The following is a 27,801-nucleotide window of genomic DNA, read 5'->3' as shown; positions in this document are numbered from 1 at the left end:
GGCAGGCCTCGCGCCGCATAACGTCATCACGTCGCGCGGCCGCGGGGCTGAAGCCGCGGCGACCACGGTGACGGCTCCCGAGCCTCCGAGCGGGGGCGGCGGCGGCGCTCCGGCTCCTGCTGAGCCGCCTGCTAGCCCCGCGCCCCTCCCGAGCCAGCCTTACACACCGTGGCCCAGTCCGGCGCGCCCCGGGGGGCCCGGGAGCCGAGGTGAGTTGCACGGAGGTGGCGTCAGGTAGACCCTGCCTTCCTACCCCAAGTGCCCGGTGCTGTCCCTGCCCCCATCCCTGGGCTCCCTCGCTTGTGGCCTCCAGCGCCCACCTCTAAGCTCCGTCTCGGGCGGTGTGGTCGGAAGAGGACACCCTCCATCCTTTCATGTCTGGAATTCAGCCTTTCCCCGCCCCCGCCCCGAATCTCCTGCGGTGAAATCCCTGTAATGCAGGTGTGAACGGTTATTCTAGAATGGATCGTTCCCGACTGGGAAGGGCGGGTGCAGAGTGTTCGGAGGCTGCCGGGCGAGGCAGAAGTCCGAGAGCAAAGGCCGCTCGCTCTGGGGGTGTTGTCGATTTTGACACGAATTTAAGGCTCAGCCGTAGTGGTCCCAATCCCAGAACAATCTTCACAGGGAGGGATGCCTGTTCAGCTTGACCGAAGGAAACTCTTTCGATAATGAAAGCTACGGTGAATCACTTGTTCATTCAGTGTGTGAAATGGATGGATTTTCTAGAGGGCTTTTGCAATAGTGTGTTTACTGAGGACAGACATAGATGAGGATTTAGGATCTTTTTTGCTATTCAAAAATTCTGACTGTGGGTTGTGAACTTCTGAAAACCATGACTTGATTATATATATATATATATATGTATTTCACTTTCTTGGATCATTTAAGAAAGTTTTAGATTCCTGGGAAGACAGAGTGTCTTACTAGCAATTCCCATTTTACTCCCCAGAAATTGTGCCTGAAGGCCAAGAAGCAAATAATAATAATAATCATAATAATGTGACAAAAGTGTGTCACCAAAGTATTCCTTCCCTTATGTTTCAATAGGCAGTCATTGAGGACCTGTGTGTAAGTGAAGTCTGTGAGCAGAGCCATCCCCCCTTGGTATCTGCCACCAAGAACTCCACGAACTACCATATTGCAAAATAGCTGCTAGAGTCCCTTAAAGAGAATGGTGTTTGCATGTTACCTACCCAGTGCATTGCAGCTGCTTTGTGAGTGGTTGTTTGACTAAGAAAAACATGTGCATATTACTATATTCCTGACGTTTCTCCTCCAAGTATTTCCACGTGTGGTTGGTTGGCTGTGGATGGGGAAGCTGTGGATATTGAAGGCCGACTTATAGTAGGTCCTGGAACTGAACTTAGCGGTGGAGGAATTTTAGGTGTATATCCTAATAAGGTTCTTTGAGTATGGAAGGACTGCTACAACATTGTGTTAACTTCGACGGGCGTTCCTAATAGTGTAGAATTGCATTACCTCCTTACTGAAGGGTTTTTGATGACTTCATCAACAGTAAGACAATGGATGGAAAGGCAGATTTACAGAAAAGATAGAGAAATTTCTTCCATGCACTGGTTCACTCCCCCAAGTGACCACAATAACCATTGCTGAGCTGATCTGAAACCAGGAGCCAGGATCGTCTTCTGGGTCTCCCACATGAGGACAGGGCCTCAGGGACTTAGCCCATGCTCTGCTGCTTTCCAAGCCACAGGAAAGGGGCTGAGTGGGAACCGGTGTCCATATGGGACACCAGCGGTTTGGAGGTGGACGATCAGCTAGTTGAGCCATCATTCATCTTCACAAGTAATTCTGTTATATTTTGTATTGTTCATACATATTTCTTTGCATACTTTCATTTCTTTAGAAGATAGTTTATTTTCATTTCTTTCTCTCAAGATTGAACGTAACATTTTTTTTGCATTTAATTACTACCCTTTCCTTGTACATTTTCTAAAAGATATATATAAAATAGGACCACACTTACTGAATGCTTATTCTGTTAAAAATATTGAATAATCATGCTATCACATCTTTAAGGGATTTTTTTTTTACCTTCTCATTTGAGATAATCCCCTGGAAATATATAAGACATATAAAATTTCCTTCTAGTTGGTTGGAAACCTATTACAATCTGTTGTAGATGGCAAGGGCCCTCTGTGATTCAGAGGAAGGAGAGGACCCTCTAAATCAGAAGCATTAGTGGCCAGATCTTGGTGATCCCAGAGACGCAAGTGACTGTGTGGCTGCTTGGGGCTAAAGACGCCCCTCCATCTGCAACGCTAATTGCGTGTGTGCCCTTTGCTGTTTTCTGTTGTAGAGAATCAGAAGACCCCTTTTGTTCTTCCTCCAGGTTGCTTGATGGGAGGCATGATGGCCCCCAAAGACATAATGACAAACACACATGCTAAGTCCATCCTCAACTCGATGAACGCCCTCAGGAAGAGCAATACCCTTTGCGACGTGACCCTGAGGGTGGAGCAGAAAGACTTTCCTGCCCACCGCATCGTGCTGGCTGCCTGCAGCGACTACTTCTGCGCCATGTTCACCAGCGAGGTACGTGGTGAGTTACCCCAGCTCACAGGAAACTCACTCACACGACTTTGTACTTGTCTCATTTCACTGGGTAGGATAGTGGTAGTTTGGATATAGTTGTGGTTTTTGAGAAGGCAGTGTTTAAATAGGTAGGCTGTGGGGAAATAATGACTGTGCTATCATTTTCTCAGCACTGGATTAGAGATAATAGCAATGCATATTGCATCATACATGTTGTTGTGAAGATTGAAAAAGCTAATGTGCTAATAGCCATTCAGTGGGTAGCAGTTCTTAGTAATTGGGATTTTTTTATTGTTGCTAAAATTGCCTTCAAATTTTTGTAAGGTCTGGGCCAAGAGCAGTGGCCTAGCCGCTAAGGTCCTCACCTTGAACGCGCCAGGATCCCATATGGGCGCCAGTTCTAATCCTGGCTGCTCCACTTCCCATCCAGCTCCCTGCTTGTGGCCTGGGAAAGCAGTCGAGGATGGCCCAAGGCCTTGGGACCCTGCACCCGTGTGGGAGACCTGGAGGAAGTTCCTGGCTCCTGGCTCCAGATTGGCACAGCACCGGCCGTTGTGCTCACTTGCGGAGTGAATAATGGGACGGAAGATCTTCCTCTCTGTCTCTCCTCCTCTCTGTATATCTGACTTTGCAGCAATAAAAATAAGTAAATCTTTAAAACAAAAACAAATTTTTGTAAGGTTTTTTAAATATTTTATTTATTCTTATTGTAAAGTCAGATATACAGAGAGGAGGAGAGACAGAGAGGAAGATCTTCCATCCAGTGGTTCACTCCACAAATAACCGCAATGGCCGATGCTGAGCCCATCCGAATCCAAGGTCCCTAGGGTTTGGGCCATCCTCCACTGTTTTCCCAGGCCACAAGCAGAGAGCTAGATGGGAAGCAGGGCTGCCAGGATTAGAACCAGTGCCCATATGGGATCCTGTCGCAATCAAGGCAAGGACTTTAGCTGCTAGGTCACCATGCCAGGCCCTCAAGGGCCTTTTTAAGGTGAATACCTGTTGGGATTAGGGAGGAAGAAAGGAAGAAAGCAAGAGAAAGGAATTTGGAGCTCATCCCATTGTTGTCAGTGTGTGAATAAAATCAGTATTTGTTCTGCCAAAGTGGATTTTAAGGTGATTTTTAATGAACAGCCAAGTAGGTATAGAGGCTGTGACTTGGACAGAGATACTCCAGAGTATAAGCAGTTAACAAAGGGAGTTAGGAAAAGGCTGGCTGATGTCGTCATTGGGATGTACCAGGTAAAGCTGCCGCCTGTAGTGCCGGCATTCCCTTGGGTGCTGGTTTAAGTCCTGCCTGCTCTGATCCAGCTCCCTGCTGATCCACCTGGGAAAACAGCAGAGGATGGTCCAGGTGCTTGAGCCTCTGCACCCGAATGGGAGATGAAGTGCCGGTTTCATGGCTTCAGCCTGGCCCGGCCCAGCCATCGCAGCCATTTGGGGATTGAATCAGAAGGCAAGATATCTCAGTGTAATTGTGCCTTAAAATAAATTAAAATAAACCCTAAAAAAGGAAAAAGCTGGGCCCAGTGCAATAGTGCAGTGGTTAAAGTCCTCGCCTTGAACATGCCAGGATCCCATATGGGTGCCAATTCTAATCCCAGCAGCCCCGCTTCCCAGCCAGCTCTCTGCTGGTGGTCTGGGTAATGCAGTCAAGGATGGCCCAAAGCCTTGGGACCCTGCACCCACGGGGTGGGACCTGGCGGAAGTTCCTGGCTCCTGGCTTAGGGTTGGCTCAGCACCAGCCATTGCAGCCTCTTGGGGAATGAAACATCAGATGGAAGATCTTTCTGTCTCTCCTCCTCTCTGTATATCTGACTTTATAATAAAAATAAGTAAGTCTTTAAAAAAAAGGAAAAAGCTGGCTTCACAAACGAAAGGGGAATACACATAAAGTATTAAGAAATACAGTTGAAAAAATTACAAAATAATCAAGGGGTAGGATTTTGGTGGTGGGAGAATTCTAGTCTCTCCGAAATTGTACCATAAAATTGAAAAATTCAAAATTAAAACTAAAAAAAAAAATAAGACAGTTGAGGTGTTGGCACCGTGGATTGAGCTGCCATTTATGACTGTGCTGGTCCCAGTTGTGGCCATCCCCATTGTAATCTGCATTCCTGTAAAAGGCACCTGAGTTGGCAGTGGACGATGGTCCAAGTGCTTGGCTCCCTGGGCTCCTTGAGCCATCAAGTGGGAGACCAGAGTGGAGTTTCTGGCTTCAGCCTGCCCTCTGGGCAGTGAATCAGTGAGTGAAAGATGCCCTCTCTGGTGTTTCGCCTTTCAAATAAATCAACAGATAACTCTTTAAAGAAAAAAAAAAGAGACGAAATAGAATTAGCTGCCTGACAGAACATTCAGGATGCAGAATGAAGCTGTTGACGGTACTAGGAGTGCTTTTAGAACACTGAGCAGAAGAAAGCACTGCAGAATGTTTAGAAAATAGACTAAAATGAAGTAATCTTGATTTCTGCTTTTACACTTAGTGGTGAGTACATTTGTATGTATTCTAATACTTGATAGTGATTCATCAGCCTGAAATGTGTCATTGTAACAAGACAGCATTAGCCTCATGGCCTTAGGATGTTGCTGCTGAATCTGATGGAAGAGGCGGAATCATGATGATGATAACCACTTCTCAGAGGCCAGCACCTGTGCCAGTGTTGGGCTGCACATCACACTCACCTGGAACAAGTACTGTCATCTTACTAAGAAAGACCAAGGGGCTCTTGCCTGCAGTGCCAGCGTGCCCTATGGGCAGTTTGAGTCCTGGCTGCTTCAGTGACAACCTGGTGTTCCTACAGAAGCAGCGAAGATGGTCCAAGTGGTTGGGCCTTGGCCACCCATGTGACAGACCAAGGTGGAGTTCCAGTTGCTAGCTGTGGCCTGGCGCAGCCCTGGCCATTGTGCCATGGGGTGTGAACCAGCAGATGGGAGCTCTCTTTCTCTGTTTCTGCCTCTCTGTGTAATTCTGCCTTTAAGGGGGAAAAAAAAAGACAAAGACCAGACCTCACATATTTTCCCCAAAGTTAGTTGCCTTTCAAATGCTAGGAGATGAGATTTGAGTTTATACTTTCTGACACTAAAGCCCAAGCAATTTTTATCAAGATTTATTTATTCATTTATGTATTCATTTGGAAGGCATAATTATAAATACATATTACATCTGCTGGTTCAAGTGGCCACAACAACTGGACTAAGCTGAGTCAAAGCCGGGAGTTTCATCTGAATCTCCTGTGACAGTGCAGGGACCCACGCATTGGGGCTGTATTCTACTTTTCCAGGTATATTAGCAGGGACATAAACTGGCACCCTGCTGTGCCTCCTCAGGTTCTGACATATGAGTTTATAGTCTAATTTCATTCATTTATTTTTAAATGTTTGTTTTCATCTGCTTGTATATAGGAGCGGCAGAAAGAGAGCATTGCCCGAATGCCTGCAGCAATCAGGTCAGGCCAGACCAAAGGCAGCAGCCGGCCAGAAACCCACCCTGGTCTTCCTACTTAGGGTGGTAAGGACCCAGATACTTTGCATCTGCTGCCTTCCCAGGCACATCCACAGCCTACTAACAACAGAACACCTGAGACTTGGAACTGGCAAGCTGATACAGGATGAAGGCATCCCAAGCAATGGCTTAACATGCTGCACCGCAACTGCAGCCCCTGTAATCTGATTTTAAAGCCAACATAGTTTATCATACTGTGAACCAGCACTCAATTACATGGCTGAGAGGAGAAACAGACACCCAACAGGTCATTCCAGCTCCTCCAGGCTGGCTTGCACATGACCTTGTGAGATAGAGGCTCATAGAGCCCTGTGCTGTCCCTCCAGGAGCATCAGAAGCAGCCGGCGTCTGACTAGACGCAGAGTGTCACCCAGCAGCTGCCAATCATGAAATGGACTCAGGCTGCTGACTGCTAATTACATGCTGTCCATCCTGTTTCGTGTTGGCTTGGAGAAAATTTGGGCTCTTTTTAACATTCAGAAATTAGTAATGTAGAGGAAGTTTTTTTTTTCTTGTCATGTCTTTAAAAACTGACAATCAGCAAGAAAATGCCAGATGGTTTTGTCTTTGCTTTTCAAAGTGATTGGTTTAAGGGAAAGAGTCTCAGGCCCCTTAGTTCTCTTGGCAGTTCAGTGTGAACCCTAGCTGCCATCCAGTTTTGCTGGGCTGATGTATAAAAGAAGGTAGTTGAGCTAGAATGGCTGCCTTATTCTCTTGTTCTCTCCCCGCCCTGAAGCGCTCCTCAGCTGTTTGAAAGGCTTCGGACTCAGGCCAGGAGGCAGGGTTTTATCTGTCTCTTACTGGTCAAGTCTTTTCATATCTTTGGACCTTAGGTCTGTTGTCTTTTAAATATCAGCCCATATAACCTTACTAGTTTGCTACGAATATGAAATCATGAGTTACAGAAGTATACTGAAAAGTTGTGACATAAAATATAAATGTGAAAAGCTGGTGATGCCAGCATCCCATGGTGAGTCCTAGCTACTCCACTTCTGATCCAGCCTCTTGCTAACGTTCCTGGGAAGGCAGTAAGTACTTGGGCCCCACTACCCTTGAGGGAGACCAGGGTGGAGTTGCTGGCCCTGGCTTTGGCCTGACCCAGACCTGGCTGGTGTGGCCATTTGAAGAATGAACCACCAAGTAGAAGATATCCCTGTCACTCTGCAATCCAAATCAATTAATTAATAACTCCTTAAAATATCTTATGTATGCAAATATGAAGTATGTGATTGCTGTGAATTTGTATTGGTCAAGATCGTTTCTATGTCTAAACCGCTTAACTCATGGAAATGGTTTATTGAATGAGAAACTTCAGGGAATCATGTATTTCTGTGTTTCAGTATGGTGAGCACCGACTTTGATATGTTAGGACACTGATTGCTTAGAAATCACTTATACTATGTTAAATGTTAATAAAACCTAGTATGTTTTTCTAAAACAATACTAGTGAGGTTTTTTAGTGTTGGAGGTTGGTTTTGTTCTTGGCTTTAGTAGAGAATACTTTGTATTCTCTGGGCTGGTGGAAGAGTGTCCTGGGATTTTGTGAGTAATGTGAATTTTTTTTTTTAAAGATTTATTTTTATTATTTTTTTTATTGGAAAGGCAGATATACAGAGAGGAGAGACAGAGAGGAAGATCTTCATCCGATGATTCACTCCCCAAGTGAGCCCAACGGGCCGATACTATGCCGGTCCGAAGCCAGGAGCCTCTTCCGGGTCTCCCACTCGGGTGCAGGTTCCCAAAGCTTTGGGCTGTCCTCGACTGCTTTCCCAGGCCACAGGCAGGGAGCTGGAAGGGAAGCGGGGCTGCCGGGATTAGAACTGGCGCCCATATGGGATCCTGGGCGTGCAAGGCGAGGACCTTTAACCACTTGCGCCACCGTGCCGGGCCCAGTAATGTGAATTTTTAAACTAAGGCTAAGATCCAGTAAAACTGTCACAGGTAGTCCATATTTGGATAACTTTCTATCCCATAGGGTCGAGGATTCCTACTGTTAACTAAACAGTCCTTATGGACCTGTCCTCATCTGTGCTTAGAATTTTCCAGGAGATCTTCAGGACTAACCATACTACCAGCAATTCAGTAACCTGAAAATGGCTCCCTATTTTGAAAAACTAGCACCCAGTTCAGTTTTACTCAGTGTTACAGAATGGCTGAGGGGATGATCTGTGTGTTCCTGTGCAGCCTTAGCAAATGAGGGACTCCTGGAAGGCCTGGGGCCACAAACTCCTGGTCTCCCACAGCCATGAGAATGTAGTGATTCTGGTTGTCTTCAGTGTTTGCGGGTGCTAGTGCCGTATCCATGGAACTTTTGCACTCTATTCTATATTTAAATATGAAGTCAGTACTTTTAACCATTTACTAATAAATTTGATATTCCAGAAAGGGATCACCTTCTATGTACATCCAGAGTACAGAAAGCTACAAATACAGATGTTTGCTTTATACAAATCAGATAGAATGATTTTTTAAAGATTTATTTATTTCATTTGAAAAAATTATGGAGAGAAGATGAGTCAGAGAGAGAGAGAGGGAGAGATCTTCCAGCCACTGATTCATTCCCCAAATGGCTGCAGTGGCCAGAGCCAGGCCTGTCTGAAGCTGGGAGCCAGGAGCTTTTTCTGGATCTCCTATGTACGTGCAGGAGCCCAAGCACTTGGGCCATCCTCCACTGCTTTCCCAAGCACATTGTAGGGAGCTGGATCCGAAGTGCAGCAGCCAAGACTGAAACTAGCACTCCTATGGGATTACAGTATCACAGTTGGTGGATTAGCTTGCTATGGCACCACGCCAGCTCCAGAATTTTTTTTAATGTATATTCAACTCATATGAGCCTTTAAACTTATTCTGGAGATACTGCCTTTTCTTGTGAAGTCATTACCATTTTTCATACCCTTTGATTTCTTAGCTTTCAGAAAAGGGGAAGCCGTATGTTGATATCCAGGGTCTAACTGCGTCTACCATGGAAATCCTGCTGGACTTTGTATACACAGAAACGGTGCATGTGACGGTGGAGAATGTTCAAGAACTGCTTCCTGCAGCCTGTTTGCTGCAACTGAAAGGTACAGACATTAAACTTACTGTTGTTCATGGCAGAGTATCCCTGAAAGTACTTGAAATTATTGCCGCAAACTTAGGAAAATCGTGGAGACAGACTTTGGACACTGACGTTGGCTGCCGCCCATGGCTTTTATTTGAATCCCAGAGCATCACATGTTATCAGCCATGTAAAGGAAGCTCTGCACATGTGAGCACCTGAAAGCATTGACGCCTTTTCTGTTTTTCAAAAGCTGGAGGAGGGGACAATATATGTATCCTCTTACATTCGTGTCTGTAATACCCTTCCCTGTAAGGAAATTAAAGAGAGTGATACTGTTTGCCACCTGCTTAGATGCTATATATTTGTGAGGGAGGTTGGGGGGCGTTTTCATGGTTCACCCTTTTGTTTCTTCAAGTTTTTTTTTAAGATTTATTTATTTATTTATTTATTTATTGGAAAGTCAGATATATACAGAGAGGAGAGACAGAGAGGAAGATCTTCCGTCTGATGATTCACTCCCCAAGTGAGCGCAACAGCCGATGCTGTGCCGATCCGAAGCCAGGAGCCAGGAACCTCCTCCAGGTATCCCACACAGGTGCAGGGTCCCAGGACTTTGGGCCTTCCTCGCCTGTTTTCCCAGCCACAAGCAAGGAGATGGATGGGAAGTGGAGCTGCCGGGATCAGAACCGGTGCCCATATGGGATCCTGGCACGTTCATGGTAAGGACCTCAGCCACCAGGCCACGCTGCCGGGCCCCTCAAGTTCTTCTTTTTACCATGTAAAAATAGATATCAGAAAACAGTCTAAATCAGCATTCAGCATGAAAGTGTAGCATTTTCATAGGAATAGAAATGGTTTTCTTTCAGTTCCCAGTATGTCTGTAATTTTCAGTTGCTTTCATAATGTTCACCCTTGATATGCACATAATTTTAAAATTTTCCATTTTTAAGACATGACTTTAAAATTAAGGTTTTGCATTAGTGCACTGTTATAAAACTAAATTTATAGTCTAAACTTTTCAATTAGAGGAAAAAACTTTTTATTAATGTCTCCTGTTTTTTCTTCACTAAAGTTAGGTGTTTTTTTTTTTAAGATTTATTTATTTTTATTAGAAAGGCAGATATAAAGAGCAGAAGAGAGACAGAGAGGAATATCTTCTGTCTGATGATTCACTTCCCAAGCAGCCACAACAGCTAGCTAGAGCTGAGCCAACCCAGAGCAAGGAACCAGGAACCTCCTCAGGGTCCCCGGCGCGGGTGCAGGATCCCAAGGCCTTGGGGCCATCCTCAAATGCTTTCCCAGGCCACAAGCAGAGAGCTCGCTGGGAAGCGGAGCCGCCGGGATTAGAACTGGCGCCCATATAGCATCCCAGCATGTTCAAGGTGAGGACTTTAGCTGCTAGGCTACTGTGCCACACCCAGTTAGTAAATTTTGATATAAAATAGAAGACAGGTACATTGTGTGCTGAATTAATAATTGCTTTTAAAGTTTGTTTTCCAAGAATTTCATAGGCGTTTTGTTTCATTATGCCAGTGCCGCTCTGCAGTTCATCTTGCTGGAATGATTTTAAACATGAGGCAAAGAAGGTGTAAGGTTCTTATTCTTGCTTGAAGCCTCAGAGCACGTGAGGCAGAAGTAAGATCTGAATTCATATGCATACGATTTCTTCCCTATTTCCTAGGTGTGGAGCTACAAAGACGCTGAGAGCCAAAAAGTAGGCCAGTTCATGCCTGGCCATGTGTGAGGAAGTGTTCACTGCCTGTGTTTATCCTAGGTGTGAAGCAAGCCTGCTGCGAGTTCCTAGAAAGTCAGCTGGACCCTTCTAACTGCCTGGGTATCAGAGATTTTGCTGAAACTCACAATTGTGTTGACTTGATGCAAGCAGCTGAGGTCTTTAGCCAGAAGCATTTTCCTGAAGTGGTACAGCATGAAGAGTTCATTCTTCTAAGTCAAGGCGAGGTGGAAAAGCTAATCAAGTGCGATGAAATTCAGGTACCAGTGTGACTTGGTGATATGCTTGCCTGAACCATTATAAAACTCGCAAGGGTGGAGTTACCCGTGTTTATGTAACAGAGCCTCAAAGTAGGTGTCCATCTTGGCCTCAAAGGTTTTATTTAACCCCAGACCTGTATATATTGAGCCTATTTGCGTATTTATGGAGATTTTGTCACTTTCCGCAGTTAAATGTTTGATGCCAGTGGTGAATAATCACTGTTAAACTGAATGTAAAATGAGCAGAAATCAGAAGTAAAGTACATGGCTGCTGAACCTCTCTCTGTTACCCATTCACTCCTTTTCATACACTCACTGAGCATGTCTGCTATGTAGCAGTCACTGTGCCAGCAGTATGACATTCTTGATTTCATACAGTTCACAACATAGTAATAGTAGCAGGTATGCAAACATTTTAAGAATATAAAGAGAATAATAATGAGTATATAAGATGAGGAAATCACATAGAAGAAGAAACCTTTGTTCAGGTGTAGACCAAAAATAAACAAAGACATGAGTTTGAAAGTGAGAATCTGCATAATCAAGAACCGGAGCCACACTGCCTTGTGGGAAGAAGTGAGGACAGGAGGAGGGGCATGCGCCCTGCGTGTGAGCAGGCTGGCACTTTGCCCAGCAGAGGAAGTGGCTGCTGCCTCACCAGACAGGCATTCAGTGTCTTAACTCAGCCTGAAGAACCATCTTTAATGCATACAGGTCTGTGGTTAGGCTAAGAGCTGGAGTTACAAGTTCACATGGAAGATATCTAGAGTCAAATGATTTGTCGCCGGCCTGCCCTGCCTGGGAGCAACTGGACTGAATTCCTGACTGTTACAGGTGTTTAGGTAATGAACCAACAAGTGGAAGATCACTTCATTCCCCCTTTAAAAAAAAAAAAACCTTATTTATTTGAAAGACAGAGTTGGAATGATCAATCCACTGGTTTACTCCCCAGATAGTCACAGTGGCTAAGGCTGGGCTAGGCTGAAGCCAGGGACCTGGAGCTTCCTCTAGTTCTCCCATGTGAGTTCTGGGGCCCAAGCCCTCGGACTATCCTTTGCTGCTTTCCTAGGCACACCAGCAGAGAAATGGATTGGAAATGTAACAGCTGGGATTGGAACCCTTGAGGTATGGGATCACATATAGCAGCCTCTTACTATACCACAACACTGTCCCCAAATATCATTTTAAAATATGAATGGAGTTTAGTGGCATATACCTAAGCAGGTGTACCTCTGTTTTAATAAGATATGGTGGAAAGAATCACAGTTTGGGATCTGGTGTTGTGGCATAGCTAGTTAAACCACCACTCACAACACCCATATTAGAACCGGTGCCCACGAGATAGATGCTGGCGTGTGTAAAGCCATGACTGATGGGGCCCGGAGTGGTGGCCTAGCGGCCTTGAACATGCTAGGATCCCATGTAGGCTCCAGTACTAATCCCAGCAGCCCCGCTTCCCAGCCAGCTCCCTGCTTGTGGCCTGGGAAAGCAGTTGGGGATGGCCCAAGGCCTTGGGATCCTGCACCCACATGGGAGACCTGGAGGAAGTTCTTGGCTCCTGGCTCCTGGCTTCGGATTGGCTCAGCACCAGCTGTTGTGGCTGCTTTGGAAGTGAATCATCAGACGGAGGATCTTCCTCTCTGTCTTTCCTTCTCTCTGTATATCTGACTTTGCAATAAAAATAATCTTTAAAAAAAATGATAGAGCAGCAGAGAGAGAGGATCTTCCACCTACTGGTTCACTCTCCAAATGCCACAAAAATTCAGGGCTAGACCAGGAGCCAGGTCCATCCTGGTTTCCATGTGGCTGTCAGGGACCACATTCACTGACTTGCCGCACACAGCAGGGAGCTGGGCATAAGTAGAATAGCTAATACTGACACTGGCACACATATATGATGCTGGCAGCTCATGTGGCAGCTTCACTTTGCTGTGCCACCACACTGCCCTATTACCTAATATTTTCAAACTATAGATTTTGGAGTAAATTAGGTGGAACATAGAGCGCAAATAGCAAACCTTATTCAGGGGTTGTGACAGTTCGTGATCCTGCTGTGTCACTGTGCATCACTGAACTCTGAGGCTGGTGGTTGCTCCTCTCTGGAATGACAGAGGATTGTCACATTGCTTTTTTTTTTGCATGTACCAGCCAGAAATAGGAGCCAGATGTCTGACTCCCTCCTGCCAACACTTCCTCTTATTAAATAAAGCAGCAGTGCTAAGCAAGGAAAAGCAGCACATCATATTAGTGAACAAAATGGGCTTTATAGAGTCCAGTGGGGTAGAGTCTCCACTGTGGGATGCTTGTTACCAAGCTGCTAATTTTTAGTTTCCTGCTCTTTACATACATACGGCTCTTCTGAGCATTAAGCAAGAATGTCAGCTCCCCATGTTAAAGAATTCCTTGTGAAAATTTAGCGTGCAGAATGAAGCGTTAACATTGGAGGATTTTTTTTTCCTCCCAATGTAGCTGTTTTCTCTGCAGTTATAATCCGGAGTTAACCAGTAGAACATTCTGTCTTCAGTAAAATGGAGACTATTTGATCATGAGTGAAGAAAATTACTGTTTTTAGGGAATTGTATTTTTTTGGTTATTTTTTGAGAGAAAAATCCATCTCCCATCTGCTCGCTCCTTTGTCTTGTATCTACAGCTGCCTGGGCTAGGCTAACCCCAGAACCAGAAGCTCAGTCCTGGGCTCTGATGTGGGAGGCAGGAACCCGGCTGTCGACTTGTCACTGCTTCTCCAAGCGCCCACTTTAGCAGGAAGCTGGGGCCAGGAGCAGAACTCAGAGTTGAACCTAGGTACTCTCATAGGACACAGGTGTCCACTGCTAGAATATCTGCCTTTTTTTTTCCCCCCCTTTTTAATGAAACCGGTGAGTTTCTCTGTTATTTGAGAAGTAGGGAAAGAAAGAACTCTCTTGCCTGCTGGTTCATTCCCCACATGCCTGCAGTGGCCCCATATGATTGGCAAGGACCTAGCTACTCGAGCCTGACCAATGCATCCCCTAGGTCCTGCATTAGGAGGAAGCTTGAATCAGAACTGGAGCCTGGACTTGAACTCATGAGCTCCACATGAGACACATGCGTCCTCAGCAATGGTTTAACCACTAGGCCACAGCGCCCACTTGTAATTAATTTAACCAGAAGTAACCGTGCCTGGCTAGTGGCTACTTGACAGCGGGGGCGTGTATGTACTCTTCTCTCTGCTAAGGAGCCTTGTCTTACTCTCGCTGGCCAGCTACTTCCATGCATCAGATTGCAGTAGGGATGCCATCCCTGACTCGTCCATTTAAATTAGAGAGTCTGCTCTTCTGCCTACTACCTTGCCTATTTAACATAGGTTTGTTCATTCCGATTGAACAGTTATCTCTCCAGGTTTCAGAGAACAGCTGGAATTTAGCAGGGGTTCATTAAATCCATAAAACACATGAGCTTTCTGGAACATTTTTCACATTTCCAAAGTCCTACAGTTCCTAGACAAAGTTCACAGGGTGGTCTAGTCATAGTGACACTGCAAGGTCTCTCCATGCCCCATGCTGTAGGAGTTGGTGGGAGGGAAACAGGACCTGAACTCCAGTGCCTGTCTGGCAAGTCCTGCTGTTAGCATATTTCCTGTGGCATACACTAGCCTTCCTAAGTGTGTCTCACTTTACCTATATCATCATACGTAAGCTTAGACCTAAGTTTCCCAAGCAATTGGCACAGTGCCTAGTACATGGGGGTTGCTCCAATGCTAATGAACAAAGCTGTGGAAGCTGCTGTGTTCCATGTGGTGAGATCAGGGAAGTACCTGCTTTATAGGCTTGCGTGTGCACTTTGAGAAGGGAACCTGGAGGTCATAGGATGAGGAGTAAGTTACAGTAAGAGCCAGTTTTGAACGGGCCACAGGTTCCTCACAAATGCTCCTTTAAATCTGAGGAGTGAATGACCCGAAAGAATTCAGGGATGGGAAAAATGTGTTGGTGAAAGACAACACATGACTTAGACTTTTTTACCCATGTTGAATTTAATTTGTTTGCTCAGCTGTTTCTGAGAAGATTGAAAATTAGCTGTTTCCAAAAGATAGGAAACAGTAATGTTGGGTCACAGAGAACAGGACAGAAAAGTGAACGCTTTAAGGTTGTGAGTTACTTGGAAGAGCAGAGATGGTGATGTATAATTTTACCTTTGCAGGTGGATTCTGAAGAGCCAGTCTTTGAGGCTGTCATCAATTGGGTGAAACATGCCAAGAAGGAGCGAGAAGAGTCCTTGCCTGACCTGCTACAGTATGTGCGGATGCCCCTGCTAACCCCTAGGTACATCACGGATGTAATAGATGCTGAGGTAAGGCACGGCAGATACTCAAGGTCAAAGTCTAGACCAGCTCTGATAGCTCAGCATTGTGGCCTTGGGATGGGTTTTATTTTTCCAGTTTGAGAGAAGAATTGCCATTCCCTGATTCACTTCCCCAAAGGCCTGCAATAGCTGGGCCAAGCAGAACCCGGCAACCAGGAGCTCCATCCCAGTCTCCCACAGGGTTGGCAGAGGGCTAATTCCTTGAGCCCTCACCTACTGCCTCCCACAGTGTGCATTAGCAAAAAGCATGAATCAAGACTAGCCAGGCCTTGGAGCTGGGCACTCTGGGACGTGATGTGGGTAACATCAGGCAGGTTAGCTGCTGGGTCAGACACCCACCCTTATTATTTTAACATGGGCACCCAGGCTCCTGCTCGTCTCCCTGGCATACCCAAGAGGATGGTGCTGGGTAGGCCTGAAGCATATTTCCAGAAAAAGTTAATTGCCAGGTAAGTCAGGTTTCTGGCTCAGATGAAATCTGTGCTTTTAATTGTGTGTTTGCTCATCTAATTGTTTACTTGCTCCTTGGTGTTTTATTCACGTAAAGAACATCAGATAATTTTGTTCCCTTCTTCATTAAACATAAATTGTTTCTAATTGCTTAGCAAGCATCTTAATTTTTTCCTATAATAAAGTCAGCCTAAAAACATTTGGATACATTTTAGATAAACATCATATTGAGTTCATTGATATAAGTGTTTTCCAACACAAGTGCTTGATAGAACATTTTAATAATTTTTACCACCTGTTAGCTGACCCACACTTGAGAGGAATGCTGATTTACTACATAAAGGAAGGACCAAGCTAGTGGATAGGTCTGCTGCTGGACCAACCCAACCTTAGGGCTCTTGAGAACATGACCACAGCATGGATGCTCACCTTAGAAAAGTCGCAGGCTGATTCGCTCTCCACGTTTTCCTCCTATTTATAATTTATTTCTTACATGTGTGCTTAGTGTCTAGTATTTCACATGATACTTTCAAGGACAGACTCGAGAGCCGCACAGGGCCTACAATCCTGCACTCACTGCATAGGGCAGGTCATGTAATGTGTTTTATGCTTCAACTTAGGAAAAAGAAAAGATATATTTATTTGAAATGCAGAATGATGGGGAAATCCTCCATCTGCTTGTTTACTTCCCACCCCCAAATGGCTGCAATGGCCAGGGATGGGCTAGACCAGTATCAGGAGCCAGGAGGTTACTCCAAGTTCCCCCATGGACATAGGGACCCAAACTCTTGGGCCATCCTCCGTTGTTTTGCAAGTTTATTATCAGGGAGCTATATCACAGGTGGAATAGCCATATGGGATTCCAGCATCACAGGCAATGGCTTTTACCTGTTACCGCACAAAGCCAGACCCTCAGATGTTTTCTTATCTGTAAAATGGAGAGGGAAATAACAGAACACACTTCCTAAGTTGTTACCAGTATGAAATACATTAATATGTGAAAAGGTTTAGAACTATGTCTTGAACATAACTGATTGCTACTGTTGATTATTTAACTTGCCATTTTGTGCTGAACTCAGGTTAATACATATGCTATGTAATTAGTGCTATATGAGTCAGGATCTCCCAACAGGAAGATGATGTGCTCAAAATGGGCACATTTAAGGCTGATACACACACACACACACACACAAATATGTGGATTAAAAAAGGAACAAAAGACATTGAAGCAACTTCTATGTGACTGTTAACCCTTAAATTCAGAAGGCCAGAGTTGAGTAGGCACTATGATTTTGTGAGTTAGGCTGCCACCTATAGTGCTAACATCCCATGTGGGCACCAGTTCAAGTCCCAGTTGCGCTAACTCCAGACCAGCTCTATGCTAATGTTCCTGGCAAGGCAGCAAAAGATGGCCCAAGTCCTTTGGCTCCTGCACACATGAGAGCCTGAGGGAGATTTCTGGCTGCTATCTTTTTTTTTTTTTTTTTAGATTTATTTTTATTATTTTTTTCATTGGAAAGGCGGATATACAGAGAGGAGAGACAGAGAGGAAGATCTTCCGTCCGATGGTTCACTCCCCAAGTGAGCGCAACGGGCCAATACTATGCCGATCCGAAGCCAGGAGCCTCTTCCGGGTCTCCCACGCGGGTGCAGGTTCCCAAAGCTTTGGGCCGTCCTCGACTGCTTTCCCAGGCCACAGGCAGGGAGCTGGAAGGGAAGCGGGGCTGCCGGGATTAGAACCTGCGCCCATGTGGGATCCCGGGCGTGCAAGGCGAGGACCTTTAACCACTTGCGCCACCGCGCTGGGCCCCTCTGGCTGCTATCTTTAAATCAGCCCAGCTCTGGCCATTTTGGCCATTTGGAGAGTGAATCAGCAAATGAACAACCTCTCTGTCTCCCCCCTCTTTCTGTAACTCTGCCTTTCAAATAAGTAAATTTCTAAAGGGGTTGGAAGGAGAGAAGAAGAAAGGAAGAAATTAAGGAGTAATTACCAGATCCAGAAACTCTGTGCTATGTAGAATCCATACCTTCTGAAGAACCATGCCCTTTGGTTAGGCCCATCCAAACCAGAGGCTACAGGGCAGGGGAAATAGGGAGGGAGAAAGAGAGAGAGATCGAGATCCTCTGTCCACTGGTTCAATCCCCAGGTGGACACGACTGCCAAGCAGATACTTAAAATAGTTCACATTAGTCCAGACTTGAGAAGCAAAGAGCAGAGTAGAGAAGCATACAGAGTGGATCTGAGAGTAAACAAAAGGCATCTAATGCTCAGCCCTACTGCAGATAGACGTGGGAGTTGGGACCATGCTGTGAGCCTTGGGGAAATTACCTTAAACAATCTATGCTTTAGACCCTGCAGAACCAACATCCTACGTAGGCACAGGTTCAAGTCCCGGCTGCTGCACTTCCAATCCACTCAGTGGAGGACAGCCTAAGTGCTTGGCTACTGTACCCCTGTGAGACACCTGCAAGAAGCTCCTGGTTTCACCTGCTGTTGTGGCCATTTGGGGAATAAGCCAATGGATGGAATACCTCCCTCTCTTATAAGCTGTAATTCTGCCTGTCAAATAGACAAAATAATTATTTTTCTTAAAAGAAAAAGAAAAGAAATTGTTCTACTCTCACCCTAGAAAATAACAGACGCATGTTGGTTTTCCCTTGAAATTCTTCTTATATTCTTTTTTTAATTATTATTTTTTAAAGATTGATTTGTTTTTATTACAAAGTCAGGTATACAGAGAGGAGGAGAGACAGAGAGGAAATCTTCCGTCCGATGAGTCACTCCACGAGTGAGCACAACGGCTGATTCTGCGCTGAGCCGAAGCCGGGAACCAGGAACCTCCTCCAGGTCTCCCATGCGGGTGCAGTGTCCCAAAGCCTTGGGCTGTGCTTGACTGCTTTCCCAGGCCACAAGCAGGGAGCTGGGATGGGAAGTGGAGCTGCCGGGATTAGAATTGGCGCCCATAAGGAATCCCTGTGCGTTCAAGGTGAGGACTTTAGCCGCTAGGCCACACTGCCGGGCTCATGAAATTCTTCTTATATTATTTTTTTTTTTTAAGATTTTATTTTATTTTTATTGGAAAGTCAGATATATACAGAGAGGAGAGACAGAGAGGAAGATCTTCCATCCAATGATTCACTTCCCAAGTGGCTGCAACGGCTGGAGCTGAGCCAATCCGAAGCCAGGAGCCTTTTCCGTGCCTCCCACGCGGGTGCAGGGTCTCAAAGCTCTGGGTCATCCTCAACTGCTTTCCCAGGCCACAGGCAGGGAGCTGGATGGGAAGTGGAGCTGCCGGGATTAGAACCGGCGCCCATATGGGATCCCGGACGTGCAAGGCAAGAACCTTAACCACTACGCCATCGCGCCAGGCCCTCTTCTTATATTCTTACATTTACAGAATCCCTGGAAAGTTGTACAAACTCTTCAATATAGTTACAAGTGCCAAAATGCATGGGAAATTAATGTTTCTTTTTATGTGTTGATTCATGTAAGGTATTACCAAAACAATAACAATTCGGTGCATTGGTCAGATGCTGCTCCAGATACCTGTGTCCCATGTCAGGGGGCCAGAATTGCAGTCCTCATTCCGGCTTACTGCTGACGTGCATCCTGGGAGGCATGGGGCATTGGCACAGATCCCTGGGTCCCGTCTCCCACTTGGAAGGCCTAGCTTGTGTTCCTGTCTCCTGGCTTTGGCCCGGCCCATTGCTGGCTAGTGTGGGCATTTGGAGAGTGAAACTGCAAGTGGAAGCCCTTTACCTGTCCCTCTGCCTCTCAAATCAATGAAAATGAAAATTTTTGATAGGTAAATTTTTTAGCCATTTCTCAGAATCCACAGCATAGTTATGTGTAGTAGCAGGGCTTTAGAAACTGGTTTTCTATATTAAAATTGAAAAAAAAAATTTTTTTAAGATTTATATATTTATTTGAAAGGCAGTTTCATAGAGAAAGACACAGAGAGGGAAAATCTTTGTTCCATTCCCGAAGTGCAAAGCCAGGTGCCGGGACTTCCTTTAGGTCTCCCACGTAGTGCAGGGGCCCAAGCACTTGCGTCATCTGCTGCTGCTTTCCCAGGCGAATCAGAAGGTAGCTGTATCAGAAGTGGATCAGACGGTACCCAAACCAGTGCTTATATGGGAAGCTGGTGCTGTAAGCTGTACTTAACCCACTGTGCCACAATATTGGTGCCAAGAAATTCATTTCTTATGCTATTTACCCTCCTGCAATATGAAGAGTGGCTCTTGTGTCTCACTCACCGTCTGCTGTCTTTCAGCCTTTTATCCGCTGTAGTTTGCAGTGCAGGGATCTAGTTGATGAAGCCAAGAAGTTTCATCTGAGGCCTGAGCTGCGGAGTCAGATGCAAGGGCCCAGGACGAGGGCTCGTCTAGGTAAGCTGGCTTCTCGGCACAGTGAAGGGCTGAATCTCAGTGGCTGATTTTTATTATTATTATTATTATTTGAAAGGCAGAGCTACAGACAGAGAAAAAGGTCTTCTATCCACTGGTTCATTGCTTGAATAGCTTCAGTAGCCAGAGCTGAGCCTACCTGAATCCAGTAACTTTTGCAAGGTCTCCCACATGTGTGCAGGGGCCCACAGCCTTGGACCGTCCTCTGCTGCTTTCCCAGGCCATAAGCAGGGATGGGAAGTGAAGCAGCCAGTACTTGAACTTGAACCAGCACCCCAATGGGATGGCAGCACTGCACACGGAGGATTAGTCTGTGTGCCACTTTACAGGCCCCAACATTTGGTCTTTTTAAGACCAAATTGCTTAAAAAGATTCAAATCACTGACTTTCCTAAATGTCTTCCTGAACATTGAATTGTTCAAACTTCCAGGAAGTTGTTCTTCCTCTGTAGAGCCAGTGCACAAGGTAAGAAATACTTTGTCAGAACAGTTCTTAAGGGAGAGAAGAGTCTGTAAAGGCTCTTTTAGAAAATGAGAAATACTTCCCTGTAAATGTTTGTCTTTGATTACTTGGTGGTTTGGATGAATTGACAGGGAATGTGATCATACAATAGATTCAACTAGAAAGCTAAATGTTTGTGGAAAAGACATAAAAAACTATTGCTTCCAGGCTAGGCTACAGCACCTTTTAGCACGCACAGAAGCCAAGGCTAGGAGTGAGCCTGGTAGGGGATTCTTTTGGATGCCTCTGGGATCCCATATGGGGTGAGCCATATGGGATCCCAGCACATGCGAGCCAGTACTTCAGCCACTAGGCTACCGCACCAGTCTCCCAGCTTGGTTTTCTAGAGTTTTAGTATTTATCAGACATTTAAATTCCAGAGATTCAGGCCCAGTGCCATAGCCTAGCGGCTAACGTCCTCACCTTGAACATACCAGGATCCCATATGGACGCCGGTTCTAATCCCAGCAGCTCCACTTTCCATCCAGCTCCCTGCTTGTGGCCTGGGACAGCAGTCAGGGACAGCCGAAAGCCTTGGGACCCTGCACCCACACGGGAGACCTGGAAGAAGTTCCTGGCTCCTGGCTTCAGATTGGCACATCACTGGCCATTGTGGTCACTAGGGGAGTATACCATCAGATGGAAGATCTTCCTCTCTGTCTCTCCTCCTCTCTGTGTATCTAACTTTGCAATAAAAAAAAAAAAAAAATTACAGAGATTTATTTATTTATTAAGAGCTAGAGCCCAAAACAGAAATGATGTCTTCCTTAAAAAAAAATTTTTTTTTATTACAAAGTCAGATATACAGAAAGAATGAAAGAAAGATCTTCCATCTGCTGGTTCTCTTTCCTAGTGGCCATAGTGGCCAGAGCTGAGCCAATCCAAAGCCAGGAGCCAGGAGCTTCTTCTGAGTCTCTCACGCTGGTATAGGGTCCCAAGGCTTTGGGCCATCCTCTACTGCTTTCCCAGGTCACAAACAGGAAACTGGAAGGGAAGTGGAGCAGCTGGGACATGAGTTGGCACATATGGGATACCATTGCCTGTAAGGAAAGGATTTAGCCACTGAGCCATTGTGCCAGGCCCAGAAATATTGTTTTATTAGGCAGTTTTGTAATCCCTCTCTGATTGCTTCTCCCAGCCACCTTAAACAGGGTGTCCTAGACTTCTCCATGCCCTTCCCTGTGGGTAGTTACCCAGGTAGGGATGATGAGGTAACCTGTCTTTTTCTGCCTTTGTCCTTAGGAGCCAATGAGGTGCTGCTGGTGGTTGGGGGTTTTGGAAGCCAGCAGTCTCCCATCGACGTGGTAGAAAAATATGACCCCAAGACTCAGGAGTGGAGCTTTTTGCCCGTAAGTAAATGGACAGTGTGTGGGAGAGAGTTGGAAGGTGCTCACCCCCCAGTGGGGGCTGTTACAAGTGAGCCTCAAGAGCACCAGGACACTCCCACCCCTCGTTGCTGCACTTGCACCAGAGATGTGCAGGGGACCGAGCTGTGGAGTCTTTAGAGAATTTGACTTCAGAAATGTAACCCCATGTCATGTGACGTTCAGTTTACCCCACTATTTATGTTCCTTTCTGAGCTGCTTTTAGGCCCGAGTGTGCTGCTACTGAGCTTACTGTTAACTTGTATTAAACTGGAGATGGGCATTTGATGCAGTGGTTAGATGCTACTCAGAACACCACATCCCATATCAGAGTTCCTGGTTCACATCCCAACTCCAGTGCTTCCCTGCTTTCTGTTGATATTCACTCTGGGAGGGTGAGGATGACTGCAGTTCTTGTCACCCACATAGGAAACCCAGATTGAATCCCCAGATCCTGGCTCCTGGCTTTGACTTGTCCCAGCCCCAGCTAGTGCAGACATTTGGGACTTGAATCAGTGGGTGAGAGATCTCTCTCCCTGTGTGTCTCTCTTTCATATACATTAAATAAACAAAAGTGTTAGTGCTAAACTGAGCTTATGCTCAGCTAAACTCAGAAGTCTGTATTACTCTCCCTCAATATGTCTACTTCTGTGTTGAATGAGTAATAATTTCTGAGAAAACATGGACATTTTCTTATCAATTCTCCTACCCATTAGAGCCTTTGAATTCTGGCCCTTTGATTAGCAGTAGGAGAGTACTTGGGCAGTTAATGGAAGGGGACCAGCCACTTAGCCCAGTGTCTTAGCGAAAGAGATATTGGACAGGAGACAGCTATAAAGCCTTGTTTAAGCCCTGGAAAGAGGCATATGTGTAGAAGGTCTGTGTCTCTAAGCACGGCGCAGCAAGCCTTGCCATCAGTAGATGGTCAGAGGCCACTTGGGGAGGAGCCAGTGCCTCCAAGGAGAGTGGGTAGCAGGTGAGGAACCAAGCATATGAGTGGGTAGAAACAGGAAGGAGCAGCAAGAGCCCTGTGCACCTCTTGTCTTCCTAATCCACAGAGCATCACGCGTAAGAGACGTTACGTGGCCTCGGTGTCCCTCCATGACCGGATCTATGTCATTGGTGGCTATGATGGCCGCTCGCGCCTCAGTTCGGTTGAATGTCTTGACTACACAGCAGATGAGGATGGCGTCTGGTATTCTGTGGCCCCTATGAATGTCCGGCGAGGCCTTGCCGGAGCCACCACCCTGGGAGGTAGGTGGGCTTGGTGTACAGGACCCTGACTCCTGATGTGACTGGATAAAGGGTCTCATCTCTTCTCCTGTTATGAATTTATCCTCCACATTTCATGTTCCTAAGGCCACATCTCCCTTTTTCCCCAAGAACTATCAGTGTTTCAAAAGCTGTTAAGTATTTGTGAATAGTTCAGCCCTGACTGCAAAGTTGGTTAATTCAAGTGTGTTTGCTGGGCAACTAGGAGTAGTTGTCTTTTTACAGACTTCCACGTAGTTTCCAAATACCTTGAAAGATTTCCTCTGACCCTGTTCTTTTTATGTGTCTTGACTCTGCTGTCTTCCTGTCTATAGGACATAAATACTCTGTTTTAGCTCTCAGGCATTTGAACAACTTGTGAAGAATTTGTGAGGAAAAAAGCTCTTAGAAGTCTTTCTCTGACAGTCTTTAATTTGTTCATTCTGAACAGATATGATCTATGTCTCTGGAGGCTTTGATGGAAGCAGGCGTCACACCAGTATGGAGCGATATGACCCAAACATTGACCAGTGGAGCATGCTGGGAGATATGCAGACAGCCCGGGAAGGTGCTGGTCTGGTAGTGGCCAGTGGAGTGATCTACTGTCTAGGTATCCAGTCTGAGTTGGAGGGGTTGGACAGGGCTTACTGGGTCTGGCCTCTGCTTGGGGACTCCTTTTTGCCAGAATTAAGTTTGTAGATTCCTTCAGCTGAAATCGTGGTATGTTTCTGTGTTTCGCTAGCAGAGGCTATCTTCTCTGGTAAGCAAAAGGTTTTCAGTCTGTTAGAACTCTTTGTGGGACTACCAAAACTAAATGAATCAGTTAAGGCACTCTGGAGAAAAGCTGACAGGAACTCTTTCTGGAATGGTGTCCACTCTGTCTTCCAGGAGGATATGATGGCTTGAATATTTTAAATTCAGTTGAGAAATATGATCCTCATACAGGACACTGGACTAATGTCACACCGATGGCCACCAAGCGTTCAGGTAAGCCCAGTCAGACCTGAGGGAGGGCACGTAGGTGGTGCTGGCTGACCTACGAGTGCACAGTGTGTTGGGAGCCCAGGACAGAACATCAGGAAATCAGATTCACTGGGCGCCCCATGGAAGTAACAGATGTCAACCTTCTGTCTGTCCTCCCAGGATATTAGGATGCCCAAGACTCTCGTTTCCAACTGGATCATGAACTTGAAGACAGAACCCTTCTTGTTTTATTCTGGTGGGAAGGGGTTTCTCTCCCTACATTCTGGCCTACAAGAAGGGTTTTATCTATAACATTAAAGTGCATAGGAAGGGCCCGGCGGCATGGCCTAAAGTCCTTGCCTTGAACACACCAGGATCCCATATGGACGCCGGTTCTAATCCCGGCAGCTCCACTTTCCATCCAGCTCCCTGCTTGTGGCCCGGGAAAGCAGTCAGGGACAGCCCAAAGCCCTGGGACCCTGCACCCGTGTGGGAGACCTGGAAGAAGTTCCTGGATCCTGGCTTCGGATCGGCATAGCATCGGCTGTTGCCCTCACTTGTGGAGTGAATCATCGGACGGAAGATCTTCCTCTCTGTCTCTCCTCCTCTCTGTATGTCTGACTTTCCAAGAAATAAATAAATCTTTAAAAAAATAAAAAATAAAAAAAATAAAGTGCATAGGAACAGAAGAGTAGTCTTCACTGAGAGCTAGCTTGTCTTGCTTGCTTGCTGGCCTGTTTGTTTGAAAAGCAGGGTTACAGAGAGAGAGAGGGAGAAACAGAGAGCTGCTTCCATCTGCTGGTTCACTCCCCAAATGGCTGTAATGGCCAGGACTGGGCCAGTCCAAAGCTAAGAGCCAGGAACTCTGTCTGGGTCTCCCATATAGGTGGCAGAGCCCGTGTCTTTGGGCCATCTTCTGATGCTTTCCCAGACACGTCAGCAGGAAGCTGAATTAGAAATAGATAGGACTCAAACCAGTTCTCATACAGAGTGCTGCCATCACAGCGGCAGTTTAATGTGCTGCACCACAACACCGGCCCCATTGAGAGCCTCTTGAAGTGGAATGGGATGAGTTGAAACAAAGAAGAAAACATTGGTTTACTTTTTCTGGGTGAAAGTTGCTTCAGAGCTGTAGTCGCAACTCCTTCTCTTCCTTTAGCCTTTAGTTGCCTTCTTGTCTTATCTTTCTTTTCTCTGAATGATGAGGCTAGGGTCCGGAGTGAATGAAGGTGAAGAAGAAAACTGTTTCAGTTTTTATCACTTTAAGTCCCAGCTAAAGAATTTAAAAATGGAATAACCTGGCTGCACTAGATCATTCTAGGCCCATCTGAACCCCATCCATGTCCCTCATCTACCCTAAAATTCTCCTAGCCGTAAGTGACCAGGTTTTATTTCTAGATTTCAGATAGGAGGCATAATACCATTTGTTTGCTAATGTGCTCTTTTCCCCCAGGTGCTGGAGTAGCCCTACTGAATGACCATATTTATGTGGTTGGGGGATTTGATGGTACGGCCCACCTTTCTTCTGTTGAAGCGTACAACATTCGTACCGACTCCTGGACGACTGTCACTAGCATGACTACTCCACGATGCTATGTGGGGGCCACCGTGCTTCGGGGGAGGCTGTATGCAATTGCAGGGTGAGGATTCAGAAACTGGGCACGAGTCTGGGAGAACTGATCATCAACCATCATTTTTAGACAGAGAAAGGGTTTGGTTTGGGGGCGACATCTCCTGTGACAACTTGTAAGGAAACGTTTGTGCGGAGAGAAATAGAAAATTCATTTCTTTCTTTTTCACACTTAGATATGATGGGAATTCCCTGCTGAGCAGCATTGAGTGCTATGACCCCATCATCGACAACTGGGAAGTGGTGACATCCATGGGAACCCAGCGCTGTGATGCTGGGGTGTGTGTCCTCCGAGAGAAGTGACTGCTGTCAGAGCAGCAGCCAGAGCTGGCAGCCAATCCAAGGAAGTTTGAGGGAGCATCAAGGATCCTTTCCAGAATGTCTGGTTCTCACTGTCTGAACAGGGTGATTACAGGCACCAGTGCAGTGATGATTGTACTTATTTGTGATGCCCACCCCTCTCACGCTGGTGGTTGTCCCTCAGAAGGGTGGGTGACAGATGGTCAAGGGAAGAGGTTTACCTTGTATGCACATGCGACCAGATCACCCCCTCTCTGGACTGAAGAGCATTTGTCGTTTCTAACTTGCCATGTGCTTGGGAGAATATACATATATAGATGTTGTGCCTCGTTTATTGCAGAGATGAGGCGAGTATGGCCGACTAGATATGCACAGTGTACAGCCTAGATCATAGGAAGGGTACTGACTTGAGGAAGCGTGGCAAAATCCAAGTTGCTTTTCCCCCAGGGCAAGTATCTTTTCTAATCTCCAGGTAGCCATGGACAGCAAGTTCCAAACTTTGGGGGTCCAAGCGAGGGACTGCCTGGCACACTCTGACATGTAGCAGGATTGCTGTATCAGAATTGAGTCAGAGGAAGTGAAGTAAATTGAGTTCAGTGGACTGTGTGAACTCATGACACCACTAAGTAGAACCAGAAACCTGAGAGGAACATGTCATTTTAGAAGGACTTTCTTATTTGCTTAAGGTCTTTCTACAGTAGAGTGTTAGCATCTCGGCACTAGAAACAGTAACAGAATAAACAAGTTGTTGAGATGAGAAGAAATGGCTTAAACATGGGAATTCTGTATACCTGGGGGTAAACTAGAAGTGCTTGTGATTTCACAATCGTCTTATGTCCTGCTAGGGCTCACCCAGCCATGGCGGTGTTTGTCTTGAATGGGTCAAAGACTCTTTGTTCAATCAAATACTACTACACTCACACTTCCACACTATTTATTTAGGAAGGGTGGTAACCTCGTCATTGAGCAGCCAATTACTTCCCCATTCTTTCAAAGAGCACACTTCTGCCAGGGGATGGATTTTACTGCTGTGTTTGGTACATTTTTCCTTTGATCCTTTTTCTGCTATGAGTTTCCCTTACCTGTCCTTAGAGTGGACTTCATTCATCCCAGGACAAATTATTTTATTAGTTTCAGTACCTCTGTTGTCATCATTTCAGAGCCACCTTTTAAAGATCCTCTGTATTGTGGGGTACAGTACTTAATTATGGTATTGTGAGTATGGGGACATGATAGCCTAAGCAAGGATGCACTTGTGCTTGGCTTTGAAGTTCCATTTGTATTCCTCTTTAAGTTGTATTGACCTACAGAGTTTATTTCCTTTGTATTTTTTTAAGAAAATATTAAAAAGCAACTGTGTCAATGACTCTAAGAGAGTATGGCGTATCAGCCCTGCCTTCAGCAGGTGCTTTGGGGCCCAGGCATGGGAGTCAACTGAAGGTCCCACCTCTTCAGTCTGTTCCCCTGGAGCATTTGCTCCCCTACTCCACTCCTAGCTGCAGGTAAG

At 45.9% G+C, this 27,801-nt stretch overlaps 1 protein-coding gene across 5 annotated transcripts; it reads left to right on the top strand.

Moving 5' to 3' along the window:
• The first annotated feature begins 41 nt into the window (after positions 1-41).
• KLHL12 (kelch like family member 12) lies at positions 42-27,660 on the top strand. 5 transcript variants are annotated; one of them, XM_040985460.1, is made up of 14 exons: positions 47-209; positions 524-525; positions 625-670; positions 2,354-2,556; positions 8,967-9,120; positions 10,873-11,090; positions 15,267-15,416; positions 20,153-20,267; positions 22,029-22,135; positions 23,209-23,404; positions 23,853-24,011; positions 24,290-24,388; positions 25,818-26,004; positions 26,171-27,660. In XM_040985460.1, the coding sequence occupies exons 4-14, from the start codon at positions 2,362-2,364 to the stop codon at positions 26,295-26,297; spliced, it is 1,707 nt and encodes a 568-aa protein (XP_040841394.1). In that variant the 5' UTR covers positions 47-209; positions 524-525; positions 625-670; positions 2,354-2,361; the 3' UTR covers positions 26,298-27,660. The 5 variants fall into 5 exon arrangements, with proteins under 5 accessions (XP_040841395.1, XP_040841394.1, XP_040841393.1 ...); XM_040985461.1 differs by lacking the exons at positions 524-525; positions 625-670 and having other exon boundaries at positions 42-209; positions 25,899-26,004; XM_040985459.1 differs by lacking the exons at positions 524-525; positions 625-670 and having other exon boundaries at positions 2,321-2,556.
• The last annotated feature ends 141 nt before the right edge of the window (positions 27,661-27,801 follow it).

This window comes from Ochotona curzoniae, unplaced genomic scaffold, assembly GCF_017591425.1.
Source record: "Ochotona curzoniae isolate NIBS_2020 unplaced genomic scaffold, NIBS_Ocur_1.0 contig_430, whole genome shotgun sequence".
In the NCBI taxonomy this organism is placed as follows: Eukaryota; Metazoa; Chordata; class Mammalia; order Lagomorpha; family Ochotonidae; genus Ochotona; species Ochotona curzoniae.
Note: the sequence above shows the minus strand (reverse complement) of the source record. Positions and strands in the feature narration are given on the sequence as shown.